The sequence below is a fragment of the Cyanistes caeruleus genome, chromosome 4 (assembly GCF_971803275.1).
Source record: "Cyanistes caeruleus chromosome 4, bCyaCae1.hap1.1, whole genome shotgun sequence".
In the NCBI taxonomy this organism is placed as follows: domain Eukaryota; kingdom Metazoa; phylum Chordata; class Aves; order Passeriformes; family Paridae; genus Cyanistes; species Cyanistes caeruleus.
Window position 1 is genome coordinate 58,323,746 of NC_141704.1, and position 20,174 is coordinate 58,343,919.

A 20,174-nucleotide genomic window follows, 5' to 3' on the forward strand; every position below is an offset into this window, starting at 1 on the left:
AGTTATAAAGTGAAGCAGGCATAAGTTCAGTTTTAACGAGGCATAGGATTTCCAGGATTTAGGAGTGTTTTTAGCACCTTTCCCCTCTAAGACTGCTCGTCCCCACACTTCATCTCTGTCCAGATGGGTACCAGTACCACTCGATAGTTTGTGCTGGGAACTAAGAATCAGTGCTGGCAGGTGGTGGGAGCCTGCCATGGACAGGACTGGTTCTGATGTAGCACAGGGCAATTCCAGGGGCTCATCCAGGGGCCTGTCCTCCTCTACCACCGTCCCCTATGGGGCTGCCCTCTCCCTCCTCCCCCCCATCTATTTAATACCCTGGAGAATTGGGTCAACGGCTTGGGGGCCCTCAGGGAGGGGGAGCTGGACACGATGCATCTGCTGGAGCCTTGGCAGAGCTGCTCCTGCACTCACAGGGCTTTGCCAGAAGGATCCACAGAGCCAAACAGAGGTAGAATTGGCCTCAAATTTTAAAGCTGTCTGGAGTGCACTGGTAGGCCTGATTCACAGCTCCCACCCAAACCCATGAGGAGAAGGAACATTTGGGGAAGGGAGGAGAGAGCAGAGGAAGGAGTCAGTGACTGAGATTTCCACTTTTTCAGTTGAGTCCATCCTTGGTAGGATAAACAGCCTAATTTTTTATGTAGGGAAGAATCTAATACAAATCATACATTTCCTTCCTTACATGAAGGAGAATGCAAAACAAACTTCAACACACTGAAATCTGCCTGTAAAAGAAAATTAAGCTTAATAGTTATGCAATTATTGCATTCCTTTATTTTAAAATAAGGACAGGAAGCACCAATTAAACCTGCAAAAAATATTTTTTGTGCTTCTCTTGATAAATAACCCAAGTTTATGACTAATTCTATTCTGTGACCCAGAGAAGACTCCTTTCTTCCTGTTAGCAGATGAATTGATAGCCAATGGATTCTTTGTACTTTCTTGCTGTGGTAGGAGAGTAAAGCAAAAAGAAACCCCCAGCGTTGCACTTTTTAGCCTCAAAGAATTAGCTGAATTGTCATCCCAACCTCTACCCAATCAGAAGAAAAGCTCTTACATCTAGGGAGAAAGAGCATTCAATTAAAATGAGTCTGATTATCAAGCAGAGCTTTTCCACAGTGGTCCAGCTCTGCTCCTGTTGAGTGATGTACTACTTTCAGTCAGTAAACTTGTACAGGAGCCTTTCTGTCAATAGATGTATTTTTTTGGGGGGTATTTCACAACCAGAGAAGCATGACTTATCACCCAAAGTTGTCTTTGGGAGAACAATTAAGTTATTTAAGATGAGCACGGCAAGCTGCTGACACATTTCAGAAGGCACTGCTGTTCAGTTTATGCAGACAAAGCCTGAAACGTGAAAGCTGGCCTCCTGCCTTTGTTTTCTTCTAACCGACTGCTGCCGGAGAAGCAGATTTCCCTGTTCCATGGCTAACTAAATCTGCCTGGTTGGCTTAACCAGTGAGCACATTCCTGCACTTCAGGAAGAACACTCCGGGCTCATTATGAGCTACTGGGCTACAGCCTGACGCTGAGAAAACAGATTTGTTTTGGACAAGCTGCTCTGACATGGAGGTGCCAGGGTGAATAACCTTTGGGGGGGGGGTGGAATCAACAAACTAATATAAAATCAAAAACCTGTCGTCAAGAGCAAGATGAATAATCTGACAAATGAATGGCTCTGTATTTTATATCAAAGCACAAAATAACTGGAAGTTGCAGGGATCTGACTCATGAGCAGAAATAGGGTGCTGGGGCTGGCTTGAGCTGTCGCTACCACCAGCTGCCTGCCCCCACCACTGGAGAATGGGTGGCTCAGATGCTGCTTCTTAAGCAATTCAGCCACAAAAGGCTACAGCTAAGCATTTTAAGAGAAACGTGTCAGCGCTAGTTTATAGCCTCACTGCTTAAGATAAACCTTGAAACTCCTGGGTTGCCTGGTCGTGGGTTGCCACAAAACCTTTCAGCTGTTGAGGCAGGAGGAACAGGACAGACACCTCGCCAGGCATCCCGCTGGAAGTTGCACCAGGCGCAAGTCAGCACTCGGCAAAGCAGCATGTCCCAGCCAAGTAGCATTCCGCTGCCACAGAAAGGAGTTGACAGAAGCCCCCACCCCCCTTATCAGCAAAGCAGCCTTTTGGAAACGGGCAATTTTTAAGCCGTGACCTATTTAAAAGTCCTGCCCCATCACCGACCAGCAGCACAACTCTGCTACAAATCCCACAGCAGGCTGCTGCCGCTGCGTTTCCCCAGCTGCTCTCTGTGACAAGTTCCTAGACTCAAATAGCAGTTCTAATCCTAGCGTAAAGCTCCAGCCCGGCTCCGCAGATAAACACATTGTTTCACCTGGTCTTCTGCGAAAATGAGTCTGTGGCAAGTGCCTTATCACTGCTATTTTCTCTACCTCTTCTCAGCTCCTCCTCCCACCCATAACTTTCTAACGTGTTTATCGTGAAGAAAGAGAAAGCTCAGAAAATCAAACTCCTACAAAGGCAGGGGGAAGGAGAAAGGGTGGTTGGATATGTGCACCCGTCCCCGCTGAGGGTACAGTTACACAGCGCCTTCAATTGCTCTAAATTGGAGTTGCCGTAGCAATGCCTGCCCTGCCTGCATTATCCTGTCCTCCCCACCTTCTGTTAGCAGAAAACAAAGGACGTGTATGCGAAAAGCAAAAAGCCACTACCTGGGGCTGATCCGGCTGAAAACCAGCCCTACCTAACAATGATTCGTTTTGGCTCATTGAGCTCCATGCAGAGGCTCGCTGTACACCTCGAACCACAGGAGGGCAAAGGATGGAAGCACCAGGATTCTGCAGGACGAAGAGAGAAGAAGCAGATCTGTTGCTCTATTGATTTTGGGACAGCTGAATTCCTGCAGAATAAATTATTAGCAGGGAAACAACAGTGCCGAGAAGCTGCCTCTGTAAGAGGAATCCCATCCAGCTCCTCTCTCAGCTCCGGCAGGTTACTTGCCACTCTGGGCTCCCTGCCTGATGCCACGGTGTTGGGCCACGGCTTGTCCGGGCTGCAGGCTGGAAGTGTGGCAAGGTAGGAGCTCTTGTGCTGGCAGCTGCATTTTTCTTAACTAGGGCAAAAAATTGCAACTTGAGGGTTGGGGGCATGATGTACACGTCTGGAAAAAGATGCTTCAAGTTCACTCAGAGCTATTTTGACACTGAATTATGCAACATTCTGCTTTGCAATATCAAAACTCCTGTTAGAGACCTTAATTTTGTTTCACTAACCGTTATTCAAAGAATGCACTAGCTGAAAATATCTCCCGAAAGTTTAGTGATGTGGGGGATGATGCCCAGGCTCTGAAGTCATGAATACCAGCGCAGTTAACCAGTGAGATCTGCAGTCCTGAGGATGTCTTACATCCTATCTGCATCACTTGTGCATTGCCTGAAGTTGTGTTTGTTGAAAATTCGACACCGTTATTGATGCATTTGTGGTTGGTAAATGACTTTAATCAAGAGTTTTCTTTAAAAAGGTACTTTTAAATACCATGTGATATGTGGAGTCATACACACATGCACATACACACATTGCATCGCAGCTATTACACAAGAAGGGTTCTGGCCACGGTGCCTCTTTTCCAACTCTTCAAACAAATAAAAAAGAGAACTGATGAAAGATCAGGCAGTTTAGGAGAGCTTTAAAAGGCAGTGGCTTCTGAACTGCCTTTGCGCTCCCAGGTCCACAGAGAGAAGAAGCATCAGGTGTGCTTCCCCAGCCTCCACGGGTGCAGCCGACCGGCACGGTCAGACGGGATGCCTGCCCGGCGCTAAACCCAAGGATGCAGAATATTTGAGAGTGGTTTGGCCGCTGGCAGTCAGCTGTGGGAGCCACAGGAGTCAGGATGCAGGAATTTGGGTCTTTGTTTCAGGAACATTACTTGGAAAGTATCGGGGGCAGCCGCAAGACGGTCCGAAATCCTTCATCTTATTTATCTACGCTCGGCGCAGGGAGCAAGGGAGGGGAACCGACGGCACCGTCCCTCCTGGCTCCGGGGGGCCGAGGGCTCCCTGCCGTCTTGCCGAGGGTCCCATCCCTTCCCGACCCGGGCACTGCACGGCACCACCCCGACTCCAAGTCCCCCGCACCCTGCCCGTGCGCCCAGCGGCGCGGGGCGGTGGGCGACAGTGACAGCTGCAGCGCACCGCAGGCTGGGCGGGATCATTATTTTATTATTTCTTCCCACCTTTTCCTCCTCTACGAGCCGCGCACTGCCCGCACCGCACATGGCAGAGCCAGGTCTTTAACTTGGCACGGGGAAAGGAGTAAAGAGAGAGGTGGCCGGGACGGGAGGAAAGGAGGAGGGTAGCCGCGGCTCGGGGGGCTGCAGCGAGGGCGGCCGGCACCTGCCCCCGGACTGCGGCGGCGCCCCCGGACTTACTTTTTGGGGGTCGGCGTAGGTGCCCAGCCCCAAGAGCGGGATGCTGTTGCCGTCGCTTAGCGGAATGCGGTGGCTCTCGGCGGTGAGGTTCATCGTGCCCGCAGGTAGGGCCGCCCCGGACCCGGGGCTGACTCCGCAGGGGGGTGGGAGCCGCCGCTTCGCAGCCCAACCTCAGCCCCTGGCACCGGCACCGACGTCTGGACGGAGCGGACCGGCGGTGGCTCTGAGGGGACCGAGGGACGAACTGCTCTCTCCCGCCGCCGGGGAGCGCCTTTTTGGGGGGCTGAGCCACGTGTGCCCGCGGCTGCCCTGCACCGCGCCCCGCCGCGCACCGCCCCGGCCCCGCCCCGGGCCCGCGGCCACCGGCTCCCCGCGCACCGCCCCGCGCTGGGACGGCCCCGCCGCGACCCCCGCGTGGCCGCCAAAGGCTGCTCCGTGCAAGCCTCAAGGGCCCTGGGCCACCGGCACCTTGAGCGGCTCGGGGCGTTGCTACCCACTGGCCAGGGAGCACTCGGGCTGCCCTACCGGGAGCTGCCGGCACCGGGGCACCGGCTTCTCGAGGTTTGGGGGTGCCAGGTCTTGGAAATTTTGTCACAGAGGTGTAGAACAGTTTCCAGCTCTCCTTTCCGGGGCTTGAAACCCACTACTGTAGAGGCAAGGAGGGAAGGAAGGAAATCCCAGACGGGTGAGTAGTTTCTCTGCCTCAGCATGAGCCCCAAATTACAGTGAATGGGCTCAAGTTCCTTAAGGTCTGGTTCTGCTCCACAGTGGGAAAAAAGTACCTATTTCCTAATGCTGATAGCCCAGAAGGAGACAATATCCTTTATGAAATTCATCACACATCTCTTACTGTCTTTTCTAGTCCCCATAGAACACTAAGGGCCATGCTTCTACACCACTCTGCATATGTATCCTGTCCTGAACCACCTGCTTTGTGACATCTATGTTCTCCACATTTGATCTGGAAGTGTATGGTCTTTTAGGTCTTCCTAGACCAACCTGAAATTAAGCCTTCAGAGAACGTTATTCCTCAACTATAACAATGGTCTTTGCCTGGCAGATTATTTTATCTCCTCTAATTCCCTACATGGCTTTCCATGCATGGTAATAGTTCATCAGATTATGCAGTTCCAAGAGGGGTTAATGGATCCATCATGATAAGTTATCTCTTCAGCTCTTGAAATCAACAGGTGTGCACTGGTTTGCATTTGGGGAAAGGGCTGGTCACTCCTAGGGCTGAGAACCTGCCCAGAGAATAGCCTACCATGAGACCCTTTTAGTGTTACTCATTAGATACCTGCAAGGAATCTAATTTCCTGAGATGGAAAAACTGCCACTTCCACATTTAGGAATGTTCCAAGAAGTTCATGACTAAGTGCAAGTCAACTAATCCCAACCCAAAAATTTCTAGACACTTGGGATGTCCTGCAGGACAAAGGCAGGGTGCTGTGGTTGAATGTAAATCGCTCCTTGGAAAGTGGACTGAGTGTGACTGAGGTATTGTGAGAGACTGTGCTTTATCTGGGCAACGCAGTGCAAAGAGTGTCTGTAAGGAGGCTGGGTTCCATCTCAAGGGGGGGAAGCTGAGGCAAACTGCAGCCTGGATGTGGGCAGGCTCATCCTGCTGGACCCTGTCTACAAGTTGCTGCAAGCTGTGGGTGCCTGCAGGAGGAAGGAAAACCAGTGGCCATCTCCATGCCCCCTGTTCACGTGTACTGATTACCGCTTTCTTACTACAGGAGCAGCTCTGACATCTCTCTGTGCCAAGCACAGTCCATAGGAGGACAAGTTTATGCCAGCTGCATGTCTAAGCTATAGCCATCATTTTATTGTATTTCCAACAGAGGAGCAAACACATGGAGAGATGGAAATGGGGTGAGTAGAGGAGAGTCTGATGTGGCAGAGGACATCCAGGGACCTCTTTATTTCCAGTCCCATTCTAGCATTTCATTAAGAGGCTCTGCTGCCCAGCAGCTGATTCCTATCCCTTAACTTCTGCTCCAAGTCCACTCCACAACCTGCTTTTCCATAATTCCTCTCAATCCAGCATCTTTTGGGGAGTTTTGAGGTGCAGTTTTGGCTCATTTGCATTGGGCTCGGAGCACATCCAGTTCACTCATGTGCTCTGGCAAGAGAGCAACGCGTGCCCGGAGCTGCGCATGATCCCAAGCTAAGCAAAGCACGGCTGTGTCTGCACTGCCTGTCCTGGGGAGAAGAGCAAGTGCAAGGAGCCTCTCTGGCAGGAGTACACGAGCCTGACATGTGATAGCCTTCAATGACAACTGTGAAAGAAGGATTGATGGACTTGCCATAATTCGCAGAACGGGGAGCTTGGGCAGGAGAAGGACTTGTGCTTCTAGGAACAGGCAGGCAAAGTGGTCCATCACCCACAAGGCAAGCCAGCCACAACGGGCACGAGCTCCCAGCACTCATCACGTTAACAGGCAAGTCACCTCACTTCCAGCTTCACTGCTGGGCTGGTCCTTACAAAACTAGCCAGTGTGCTTGCCCCAGAAATTGGAGAGAGGAAGAGGATTTTACAAGTCCTTCCCTCCACTCTTGCACCTTAACTGACAGCAAATAATATGAACACCTCTTACACATGAGAGTTTTAAAGTCCCATAGCTGCTCTAACTTCCTACCCTACTGCTCCACTGCCTTTCCAGATTTTATATTAAACCCCAGAAAATAAATAGGGAATTGATTTCCCCCACCCCCCCCACCCCCTTTACATCCAAGTTACTAACCAAAAAGAACCTTATTTATGGAAGCTAGAAATACTAGCAGGTTTTCAGTTGATAATGAATATCCTTTAAAGAACAAAGCAAGCCAAATAATGGAGCCTGGAGCCTGTCACATGTAATTCTTGTTAGCAATAATTTCTGTTAGCTGTTCAGGGAAGCGCAGTTCTCAATTTCAGAGCTTAAATGACTTAACCAGACTTTTTATGAGGACACGGTATCTAGCAACTCTGACTGCAAAACAATGCAAGTTTCTAGAGGCAAAGCGTTGGCTGCTGGTAGTTGTCGATCAGTAACAATTCAGGAGCTTTTATAAAATGCAGATGTGATCTTAGTTCTTTCTCTAGGAAACAAAGCCAGTGACATTTCAGCCTGGCCTGACTAGCAAGTAATGAGTGCTGCCATCCTATCAACACAAGTTTGCCTTCTCTAGTGAAGCTCTTAAATCACACAAAAACACCTTCAGAAGCAACTAAGGTAGGTTTGTGATTCATGTCTTGATGGTGCAGGGTTTTAGCATTAGTCATCTCAGACCTAAGTAAAGAGCAGAGATTTCAAAAGCAGCATCTTATATGTGTTCTGTTCCTCACCCCCTGAATCTCCACACAAATAAAGTAGATTAAAAAAATAAAAAGTAAAATTAGATCTAAGTTTTTTTTGCAGGAAAACTGGGTCAGACATTTGAGGATTCTTGCTCCTAAAAACTTGCTGAAATCTCAGGTAAAGAAAGTACTCAACGGCCTCTTTACCTGGGCAAAACTGGCCAGGGATCTTTTAAAGTAAAGAGGTCACCTTTTTACTCATTTTATCTCAAATTGCTAAGTACCCTGGGAACAGGAGAAAACATGTGAGGCCTTTAAATATAGAATCCCCAGTTCTTGGAAGGAAGGAGAAAGAGTCATTGATTTAGAAGGACTGGCCTTGTCATAATTTAGATTTTATGTTTTCTTGGACATTCATGGGTTGCTCCCCCCCTCCCTTTTTTTTTTTTTTTTTAACTTGTTTTGGACAAGAGAACGTGTCAAAAATAGTGTTCACCTGAATCTTCTTGATCTAGGTGTGTTTACACATTGCAGATTAGATCAGTAAGATTCTAGAGGTGGGTGACCTGTAGTGCCTAAAAATGATCTTTTTTTAAAAAGGAAAATTGAAAGTACTTTTATAATACTTGTATTTGTTAGATAAAAAGTGCATGTTGCTACAGTTTCTATTTTCTGTATGAGTCGTGTTCCACTCTGTGTAATTATCTGCTAGAATGTATACTCTGCATGTGTTTTTAGTTAAAATTTCTTAAAACACGGTCTTAAAGTCTGCATATTTTCAGCCTAGTCCTTTAATAACTCACATAAAATAGCATGTGTCCGTCCTGCATGTGGAATATCTACTTATGTATTTTCAACTGTTTAGCTTAGAGATTTTGGTAGCATGTGTCAAGACTAATATTTATTTTCTGTTTTGCCATTACCTATAATAAAGCAACACATATAAAGGAAAGCTTCTAGCTTCATTTTTAAACTCCAATAAATAAGGTGTGTGTGTGCTTAGTAGAGGGCCTATACATGAAGTGTGATTGCTTTTTTAGTTCTTGCTACTTCTGCCACAAACGATATAAGCTGAACTGGAGAACACTTCTCTGTTAAAAAAAATAAAATAAAATAAATTGTAGCATCTTTTATTCTATTTTCACAGATTATCACAATAATCATCCATATATCCCAATATACTTCTCGAGGGCTCCTGATGAGAAGAATGGTCTTACACTGCCTTCATGATTCCTTCATTTAGTGACCGAGGGATTCCTCATATGGAAGCATTTGTGATCTTTTCCCTTTGGTGATGTTTGTTGCACAATGAGGCTGGACTGCCAGGATAACAGCCTGGGATTTGTTGGGAAGTGTGATGTAATGGGAATTCCTAGCAGTTTTTATGCAAACACCTTTTTTCCCTGGCTCCCACTGGTGCATGTAAACTACTCGGCAAACAATGGAACACTTAAGTGACATTCTCTTTTTTTTTATTGCAATAACTTTTATCTCTGCTAAGGACTAGTTCTTGGTAAATTCTTCTTTGAAAGACCAAAGATTGCCTTCAAACTTTCAAGACTTACTGCTTGGCAGTGATGGAATTATGATATATGTACACTTTTAGGAAAACTCTTCTCTGCGAGTCCTGCGAGAAAGTATCTGTTGTCCAAAGACCTCATCTGGCCTGACTCTTCCAGCACTGGTACAGCACTTCTGGATCCCCAAGGAGAGCATGGAGAAAATGTGCCTACCACTTGTGCCTATGGAGAGATTTAGGAAAATACTTGATGGCTGGGTCACTTATCCCTTCTGCTTCCTATAAATGCTCTGTGGCTACAGCTGTGATAAAAGGGAAATTCCAGTGTATCCTTGATGCTGTTCCATTGCTTCTAGTAACATTGGAAAAGTGAAGCCACTGCAAGCCTTTGATCACTCCTGGGGTACAGGAAGAATGCCAGCAGCTGCTACAGATTATGCTCCCACCACTCCTGTGCCTGTGGGGATTTGCTCACACTGCACCGAGACACAGGGGCTTCCCCAGGGACCAGTGACCATCCTGGTCCTTCCCTGTCTCCATGCCACCTTGGGACAGGTGTAGAGCCCCGGGCTGTGGCATCCCCTGGAATGCCACTGCCACAGCCCTTGTGCTGCATGCTGTGGGGTGCTCCTCCGGGGGAAGTGGCTGTGCAAATAGCCAGGGCCTGCTCAGCAGTTTAACCCCACTCTGGTTTGGGTTGTAGTCACTGAGGGAAGCTGTGGTAAATGCTGTACCAGAAGCAGCAGCCACACAGAGACTAGGGGAAGTAAAACCTCACAACACAAGAGCCAAATTAGCCAGGCTGTTTATCCACCACCATGTTACCCTTGGCACAACAGGAGAGTGTCTGGCATTACCAGTACAACCCCCTAAAATGTGCCCTTTTCCCTTTAGTGTCCACTTCAGGAGCTTGAGTTGCTCCATTAGAATCCAGGGAGTGTTACTTATGGGCTGAAAAATTCCTGTGGAGGACGAGGAGCTCCTTTGGAGGATCAGAAACTGCTGGGAAAGGGAAAGAGATGCTCAGTTAGAAAAAATAATCCTCCGAATTCTTTGGAAAGGTAATGCTCTAGTCCTGTACCATTGTCACTTATACAGGCATTGTCTCACGAGCCTGCTCTCTTTTGGGCACTGTCTTCATGCTCAAGTTTGGTGTTAGCAGGGCTTGCAGCAAACTGAGCCAGTTTATTTCCTACCCCTGACACTCTACTGATATATCACTTTCTTCTAGAACAGTATCTTAGATTTTTCTCCTGACTGTCTGCTCTGGCACATGAGTGACCTGGGAGCTGGTGAGCGCTGCCTCTCAGATCCCCAGCCAAAGGTCAGTAGCTGCATGGTGGCCTCCGGATTCCTCAGATACCGACCCCTGTCATGTGGGGAGGCATTAACCTTTGGCCCTGAGTAAGTGTCCTCATATCTCACCTCAGTTAGTCTGGCCTGCTATTTGATCCTGCCCAGTATAAACCCCTTCCCTTTGGCATCCCACACATCTAAGCCCCGTTTTGATGATTTCCAGCATGCCATCCACCTGATGCTGATGGGAGATAGCCCGTGTGTTGCACCCAGGACTGAGTAAGCTGTGGCAGAAGCTTGGGAAGAGCTGATTGTCTGTTCACAGTCCCTCCTGCCTCCCAAGGGAGCAGTGGTGGTGGTGGCTCCCGCTGTGTAACCTCTCTTCCTCACCCAAAATAGGGACAGCTACCGTGGGAGGATGCTGCCTGTATGATGCAACCAAGGTGTTTCGAGAGTTTGTGGTTTGGGGTTTTTTTAACTCCTGATTCATGGGGAGGGAGTCATTGAGAGTCCCTTACTTCAAAACAGGCTCTTGGGACAGAGTTAGACTCATCACCAGATCTTAGTATGTTCCAAAAATATGAGATTTCTCTTGCCTCTTTTTTTAATGTAGAGCTTGGTCAGGGGTTCACCTCAGTGCACGACCTCTGTTCTTGCCAACTCCCATGTTTACTTGACATGTAACCTCTCACAGCTCCCTTGGGTCCATCTCAGGGCTGTACAGGCATTCTTAGTTCAGCTCTGATGAATGATCATTTTACTTCCTTGCAGTGGGTAAACAGCTGTTTTCCATGTTACCTGCTTTAGGAGCCTCACTGGCATGTTGTTTCTTTCCTTGCCTCCAGCAACAAGCAGACACAAGTGACTAATTGCAGCAGGGCTGCACCAGCACCTTCTTGCAGTCAGGACAGTGTGAAAAATGCACATCATTTTCATACAGCACACCACATGTCAAATGCCTGCAAGATAAAATAACAGGGAGAAGGCTCTTGCAGTCTCTCGTCCATATCTTTTACTACTTAAAAGAATGAAAGCAGCACAGGCTTGGAGATGAGGGTCCCAAAGTGGCCAGTCCCCTTTGGTCACAGCACTTCCAGCTTCAAGCCTGGGAAGCTCTCCCTTTGAAGTAAATCTCACTTGGGCAGGAACTGAGGTCACGAAGAGGAAACTATTAGCTTGTAAAGAGAACCCCACAGGTAAAGTCTGACCTCCTGCTGTTTTCTTTGCTTGCAGGTATTTTCCATGGACACTTTAAAAACAAATGGTATTGTGGGTTTTGCTAGTGCTACCTGCTGGTGGGCAACGCTCTGTGTCAAAAGAAACAGGAAATTTAGAAGAGTAGGCTTTAAAACATCACATTGATACATTTTAGCCTGCCTGTATGCTTTTTAAAGTGTGCCAGAATGTTTTAAAAGGCCAGATAAGCTCATCTTTGTGTGGGTTAGTCCTTGTCCTGGAGCTGGCAGCCCAGGAGGCGGGCAGTGCTGGTGGGAGCTGAGTGATGCTGCCAAAAAACGTGAAGCCCCACTTGAGCATCCGTGTTTTATGAGTAGAGGTTCTATCAGGGCTGGTGGGATTTACAGCTATGTTCAGCTCTTCATTCCATGTTTTGTACCAAGGTGCTGCACGCAGACCACAGGGTGGGTTTTTCCTCAAGGTAGGCACTCAATTTGCAGTGGCCATTTCTTTTGTCTGCTTTACAGATGGAATTTTTTTTTTCTGTTTTCTGCTTTTTTTTTCCCAAATTGCCACGGAATTTTTGACATTTGCATGTACATTGGCAGATTAAGAAATCTCCTGATGCTTTGTGAGACGTGCTTATCATATTCTGCCAAGCTCTACCAGCCTAACACTTCCATACCACCTTCCATGCCACCTTGCCTTTGAAATGTCATTGTCAGGTTTACTCAAGTCTGTGCCCAAATATCTACATTTTATGAAAGTCTCATCCTTCTGCCCTTACCACTTTTCCATGCCTTTTGTCCTCTTGTGCAATGAGGCAACATGATGTTAGCCTCCTCTCCAAGGCGTTGTGTAGCATCTCTGCAAATCAAATGGTGGTGATCCAGCTGGGGATTAAGAAATAGAAAGACATGAACAATTCCTTGTTTGCTTAAGACTGGAGAACTGTTGGGGCAGAGCTGGAGCTAGAACCCAGAATAAATCATGGGACTGCCTGTCATAACAAGAAAGGGGAGCTTCTTTTTTTTGCAGCAGCAGCTTCTTTTTCTGAGATGATTTGTTAAACCTCCTGTAATTGGTTTAGTAAACACTAATAGGTGGGAAACAAAACAAAATGTTCTCTTCCAGCTTTCATAGGCTGCGTGGTATCTCTCACAGCCACATCGGATTAATGGTGGCTGTAGGGTAGGATTGTATCATAAAACTTTTATTAAATGTTTTAAAGCCAATTAAAGAGACATTGCCAATTTGAGCTTTCTAAGTAAATTTTTTCCATTGTAGTCAAAATGCCTTTGAAGTGATAGATCCCGGAATTTTTAACCATTTAAGAAGTAAATTGCTATATATTCTCTGCTGATGCTGAGCCAATACTGTGACAGAAATTAAACTACTTATGCACAATACTGTTGTGGGCAGACAACGAATAAAAAGATCCAAAGCAGAAATTCATTCTTCCTATTTGCTTCATTTACAGAGATATTTTAAATCTTAATTGAAGCCTCATTAAGTGACATTTTAGACAGGAGGGTTTAGGTTCTCCTACCAGTTTGATGATGTGTCTTTCAGATAAGCCTTTCTTAAAACCCTCAGGTCTCCAAATGGAGAAAGGAGACCTTTTGTGAGTGTAATACTGATTATTAGAAAATCCATATGTCTGAATTCTTGAATTTCATTACAAATCAAGCTTCCATTTCAGGTATATAGTTCCCCTTATTGTAAGGCATAAAATGTCCTTTTTTTCCCATGGAGGTCATTCAGCCTACATTTCAAGGAGCAAGCAGCCTATGACAGGAAAAGGATCTGCAGGGCTCAATGTCTAGGATAGACAGGAGATGCAGGAATGTAGATGCAGTCACAGCTTGCTTCCCTAGGTAGCATTGTACTTGCAGTCATGTGAGAAATTTGAATGTTTTGATGGAGCTCAGGATGCACTTGGCTTTCTGGGCTGCAAGCTCATGCTGCTGGGTCATGTCCAACCTTTCAGCCTCCAGTACTTGGAAGTGCACCTCAGGGCTGCTCCCTATCCCTTCATCCTTCAGCCTTTTGTCATACCAGGAGTAATTCCTTTCCAGTTGTTACTGTGATTAAAACACCAGGAACCTTGATATTTAGATATGAGCCTGTCAGGGCACATCTTGGCCTGTTGTAGCATCCTCTGAGAGCTGAAAGAGTTACCTACAGTGCCTTGGATGTGGTCTACCTCTGTCTGTGAAGGGGCAGAAGAGGCTGGGGCAGAAATACCTTTCCCCCCTGCCTAATCCATTTCCAGGGTGCTCTTGGTGCACATCCTCAGCTCTGTGTGTTGCAGAAGGCTGGCACATCCCCACAGTGTGTCTGGTGATTTCCTGCACACTTGCAGGGCTGATGTGTGTATTTTGGGGAGCCCATCAAGGCTGGAGGTGAGTGGGCCCTGGCACAATGTCACCCTCCTGGTCTCACAGCTCATTGCTCACCCGCAGCTGGGACCTGACAGGCTTTTTTTGTCTCTGTTTTGTATAAATCTTCGTCACTGTAGCACTTCATCTGATGTGACTAACACGCATGGTTTTTCTCTGCTCTCTCCCCTGAGGAAGGTGGGGGGAGAATTAGTGTGGGCAGTGCAGTATTTCTGCTCCAGTCTGGTTATTTTAGAAACAAACTTAAAAACATATGTTCATTTCAGTTCGTTTATGTGACAGAGACAAGGTTGAAGAGATATGCCTGGAAAGTGTAGCTGAAGCCTCCCTAAGGGCTGTGTTCAGGGATCATGTTACACGGAGTTTATTGCAGGCTGGTATTTAAATTCACTATAGCCTGCCCTATCATTGTATTTTAAAGGTTCCTTTCTTTTACAAATCTTTTCATTTTGTCTCCTTCTCCTATTTGTACCTTTTCCATTTATTGTTCTTTTCAGGACAATTTAATTTTTGGAAATATTCTCTGTTCTGCAGAAATCATCATCTGTACTATAGAAACACATTTGTATAAACCTTGATCGCCCAAATTTTCTCATCTAGATCCTCATTGTGTTACATGTTGTGTGTTTGCTCCACAATTCCTGCCTAAATTTCCAGTCCTGTACCCTTAAAATACTTGTGTGTTAATAAGGCAGCAATTGGGATTGGCAGGACATGGTGATGGAAGATTTCCTCATGAAAAAGTGAGGATTGGAAAGTCTGGTTTTCATTTTTCATCAAAGCAAAAGGAGAGTTTTGTACATGATGGTGGGAAGAAACCTGAGGAGGGGAGATTTCAGGAGATAAAAGCCTGTCTGCTGGGGAGGGAGGTGAGGGAGCAACTGACTTCAAGCCTCAGCTCAGCTGGACCTGGATGTAGACGTGAAGCCCCTGCCTCTGTGAGCTTGCTGGCTGGGGCTGCTTCCCTCCTGACCAATGTTTAAGGATGTAGAAACTGTTTGTAAAGTTTGTATTTAAAAAGGGGGCAGGGGGGGAAAAGCAAATTGGCATTTTTTGGAGGGATTTTGGTAAAATCTTGCATGTTGATACTGGCGATACTCTGGGAACTTGATTTGCAGGTCCAGAGAGAATCTAAGTTGTGAAGGAAAAAAGCTGAGATTTTTGGTAGGAGCACATAGTTTTGAGCATTCCTTTTGACTTTTCCTCCTAATAATATTGGTGGGGAAGTGGTTAATTTTGATGGGAACAGGATCAGTGTATAAACCATGATAAGCCTTCCCTAAATGAAAACTGGAAAATGTCTACTGAACAGCTTTTGAAATGTCTGGATGTAAATAAAAGGGATCAGAGGCCTGTTCGTTGCTCAGAGAATGTATTTGACTCTAAACTAATAAATTTTCCCAGATTTTCTTTAAAAAGTTAGTTAAATGAAAGGTCAGCCCCATTTGTAAACAAAGCTGTCTGAATTTATTGTTAAGTAAAAGCATCAGGGGCTTTTGCAGTACTTTCCTCTGTGGCTGAGTGCCGGCACAGTTGCTTTTTAGAAAGCTTAGTGCATATGATTCTTTTTTATTAGAAAATAAACAGAAAAGACACTCCAATCAGTAGCTTCAAAAGGTCCTTACTGCAATATCAGTGTAAGAGCTGTGCAATAGCCTCCTGATGAAATGGGAAAGCAGACAAATTGTTTTCAGGCACTGTGGTAGAAAACTGAAGCTCTGGCCAGCTCAGTGAAAAGTTTATGAACCTTCTGGGGAGTCTCTGCTACATTTTCCCAAGCTACACTGATTTTTTTCACTGATTCTTTGGAACCAGGTGAAAATCAGTAGTTTGGGGATTCAAACCAAACAGAAAAGAGGAGAGAAGGACACTCTGAGGATGTGAAATCTTGTACAGACACCTGCAAAAACCAAAGCAGCTGTTTGCTGTGGTGCACTGTGCTGTGCAGAGCAGGAGGAGTGGTTGCCTCACAAACCTTTGGGTAAGGACATCCTATTCACTCTCCCCCTACCCTGTGGCTGATGTTGACAGTGCTGCCTAGTTCTGTTCACATTATCTGCCCAAACTAGAGATCTGTGAGGCATGTGAGCACCCTGCAATACATCAGGGAGATAATTTCTGTGTAGGGACCCAGGCTGCATGAACTCAGCAGCTGCAAAAGTGGGACTGCCTCTCCAGCTATCCCTAATTGTTTTGCCATGGCAGTGCCAAGTTCAGCATGGCTCAGATCCTTCTTTTTGGGCAGGACCTGTAGCAGTGGCCACATCATTGAAGTTTAGTGTCTGAAGTGCTTCATATCCCATGCCTATGCCTCCTTAGTTTTTTATATAATGTGGCTTGTGCATGGTATCATTTTACTAGAACAAAGTTTCTTAGGCACTGCTGTAACCAGAGATACCCTGACCTTACTGTCACATGCTGTCTATTTCTTGTGCCAAAACAAAAAGGTGAGAAAATAGAAACTAAAGGGATAGAGCAATTACCATGTATGTATTTGCATTTCTCTCTCCTGAGCCTGTAAATAATCTAGTTTGTGGCAATGTTTCTGTTTGGAGTTTCTGCCTCATTTCTGTTTGGCAAACATCTTTGGAGAGGCTTGGGAGGTTTTATTTGCTTTTTCAAGGGAGAGAGAAAAAAGATGAGGGGGGGTTTGACTGAGGCTGTCGAGAGGCCAGTGAAGCTGCAGCACGCCAGCTGGGAGCATGGCTCACTCTTCACGTGTGCTTGGGGAGGCAGCCAGGTTCCCAGACAGGATGGACAGCTAGCTGTGAGGAAAAGGACAGCCCAAAAGGTTATGTGGTCACATGGCTAGGTTTTCCTTGGGCTGGCCTTCAACCCTCTGTCCCCTTCACCACCATTCCTAGGCAGGGCTGTCTCTCAAGGCTTGTGTAAAAAAAAGAGCTACACCCTTTTAATTGAAGCTGTGTGTTTAAGCAGGTTTATTGGAAACTAGTGCATGTGCCTGGACTCTTATTTCAGCATGAAGTGAGTTTTTTTGGTATGTCTTGTTTCGTTTTTGCTTTGTTTTGTTTGAATTTTGTGTTATTTTAGCTTAAGAAAAACAATGAAGAACAGACTGCAATTAATATACCATTTTCATACCTCCTCCAAAAAATGCATGATATAGTGTTTAAACTTGTCAAAAATCATGGTAGACAAAGCTTGATAAACTTTGGTTCCTTTCTAGAAAGGTGAAGGGGAAAAGATTTTTCCTGGACCTGGCTTTTGAAAGCAAATTCCAGTCAGTCTCTGCTGTGCCTCACTGAACCCAGGTTCCTTCCTATTATATCAGTGTGTGATGCTTTATAGCAGCTCCCAAGACTTTAGCCTGTGACCTCTTAAAGAACAAATACATGCTTCTCTGTAGAGAAACTCAGTGATGGGAGCATAAATATTTCTGGCATTTGAAATTTCATTTCAGTGTTCAAATTTTAGAAATGTATTTCTATTAAATAATTAGGAGCCTGTTGACACTGAATGAAAATCACAGGAACATTAGGCTATTGTATGGGAGAGTGACTTGTGTGTCCTACCAGGTGAGGAGACCTCATAATAGCCCAAAGCTCTTCTGGAATCCCCAGCTGAAGGGACACAGCTTTTGTGATGGCCACCTCTTAGCTCTAAGAGAGCTCATTTCTCTGAAAGGCAGAGCCCTTTTCTTGCCCACTCTGCCTTCGAACTAAGAAGCACAAAACCTAAGGGATGCTGTATGACTTCCTGAGTTTTGTGTTTTGCATGGACGGCTGGGCATTGTTTGCGCCGAGCGTTCAGATAAGAGGAGAGACTTTGCATGCGATGCGTCCCCTCTGAATTGTCCCACAGCGGCCTGTCCCACCGGACCACCTCAATGGCTGAATGAACAGCAGCTGTTCATTAACAGGGAACAGAGATCCGGCGCTGGCCATAGGAAGTAAAAGCCCTAGAGCACACTGCAGTAGCCTTGTTCTCCCTTTACAAAGCTGCTCTCTGTTAAACTGCGGTATCGGCCCTCGCTGGCGTACAAATGCCCTTCGTTAGGGTTTGCACGCTGTGTTATATGAGTCCACAGTTAAAAAGCAAATGAACAAAACCTGCTTGTGGTAATTTACTGTAATGGCACTGGAAGTCAGTTTAATCAGGGGAAAAAAATGATTTGGGTGATTATGCTCAACTGTAGTGCTGGAAGGAGCAGGACAGCCAGGCGCTGAGGTGGTGACTTCACCGGGGACTGTGGAGGAGATGGATTATTTGCAAAATCTCAGCCTGACATGGCTCTCTCAGAATTCAGCCTGCTCCTAAGACACACATGCGTATATGTTTAATAAGGTGTTAGAACAGAACCTGAAATGTTCGTTCATGTTCCCCTGCTGTGGATCATTTCAGTGACCATCTGGTGCCCCTCTTTTTTTAAAAGAAGCTCTTGCATCCTGTACATTACTTTCTGTTTACCCTTTGGGCCCCTGCTTGGCAGAGTGCCATGGAATGTGCTTGGTGTCCTGTCCTTTCCTAACTCACCAAAACACTGAAGACAGTGCGTAAGGATAAGCCATTGTGCTTCCGCTCCCACCTCACCAGGAGAGCTTCATTTTACCAGCTGTGAGAGCAGCCTTTGCTTGGAAGGTGGGAGAAGGATGTGAGAGTTTGTACAAACAGTACTTTTATTCCCAAGGAGATTTTTAATGCTTGTTTTGGTGGCTTGCTCAGATTTGCATACTTGGGCAGAGACAGCAGCCTGGTATCCAAGTGGTAGGAGAGAGATCTGGTTGAAGAAGAAAAGAATTCCTTTCATGAGTCCAAGAATTACTGACACCAAGAGCTGAATGACTTCCCAGCTGAGCCACCGTTTTCCATGTGTTAGTGCTACAACTGCAAACTTACCTGGGCTTTGCAGAGTGCAAATTCAGTTAATTTGCTTAGCTGGAAGAAAAGCAGTAACTCTACCCATTCTGAACTGACCAGTGTGGAAGTCTGTATTTTAACTTTAAGAAGAACTAGCAGCCTTGAGGTATGCCACTGGGAATGGAATTCAAGCAATTACACTGAACAATGAATTGCATGTATTTCTAGTGTGTCTGTTTGCATTGACATGATTGAGAGAGGGGAAGGAAGAGGAAGGATGGACCTGACACAAACCATATTCAGTTTAGGAGGGAATGCAGAAGAGACTGTGGTTACAGACTGATTTAGGAGTGCGTTGAGTCCCTTGAAGGAACCTGGTGTAAGTGGCTGTGGGTTGATGTTTTTCACGTGGCAGCAGTCTTGCTGCTGTGCTGTGGGCACATTAACTCAGCAAAGCTGCATCACCTCCAAGAGACACAGGCTGAGACGGCTGAGCCCATTTCCACCAGCATCACTGCATCTCCAACCCAGCTTCTGCCAGGAGAGGTATTTTGTTGAAGGGATGGAGCTGGGAAGATTCCCAGGCCCTGGGCAGGCCTTGCTGTACTGGCACAATGCTGCTCTATGAATTCTCTGATAAGCTAAAACAGCTGAACTGTTTTACGTTTAGTTTGTTTAAGTGGCCTTTGGCAGTGGCATGAGTACACTGAACATTTTAGTTGTCCCTCTCTGGATATCTTTTGCTTTGTCATGTTGATGACGTTCTCAATTTATTTAGCTAACATTTCTTGGCTAACACTATGTTGAACTCTGCTATAGGGGGCCTCTTTGGTTGAGGTACCTCCACAGCTTCTCTAAGAAGCAAGTCAGGATTTTTCTGGTCAACAAAAGTGCATTTGCATTTGTTCACTGTTGTTCCTCTTTCCTTATCTCTGTTTGTCTTACATTACCATTCAGGGTGTTCCTGCACTCGTCCCATGTTGGTATGGTGCCCAAAAGTTGACACTTCTGTAAGCTTGTAGTCTGTGTGTGGTACAAAAAGTACCAGAGAGAGCGGCTAGAGATTGCTATAAAGATCTCAAAGTTGTATTTTGTTCTCCTGAATGAAATTCCTGCTGTAGATCCTCCTACACGCTGAAATAAGGAATCTGTGTGAAAGTGTCTTCACTCCATGTGTGTTTATTGTCAAAGTCCTTCAGGCTTTGTTTGACTATTTTGATGTGTCCAGTTTCTTATCTGATGCTTTCTGGTTACCTTTCCAATTCAAGGACAAAGTCCA

General features: G+C 46.1%; 1 protein-coding gene and 1 long non-coding RNA gene across 2 annotated transcripts in view; one reads left to right on the plus strand and one right to left on the minus strand.

Annotated features, from left to right (window-relative positions):
- Window positions 1-4,751, minus strand: part of AKR1D1 (aldo-keto reductase family 1 member D1) — a 34,819-nt gene extending 30,068 nt beyond the window's left edge. The window contains exon 1 of the mRNA XM_023938234.2: window positions 4,402-4,751. Coding sequence (XP_023794002.1) covers window positions 4,402-4,494 — 93 coding nt within the window. The 5' untranslated portion in view covers window positions 4,495-4,751. The remainder of the gene's footprint in view (window positions 1-4,401) is intronic.
- Window positions 4,751-13,126, plus strand: LOC147653672 (uncharacterized). Its single transcript, XR_015285670.1, has 4 exons — window positions 4,751-5,086; window positions 6,141-6,276; window positions 7,490-7,619; window positions 8,832-13,126. It is a non-coding gene; the product is annotated as an uncharacterized LOC147653672 (long non-coding RNA).
- Window positions 13,127-20,174: the final 7,048 nt, after the last annotated feature.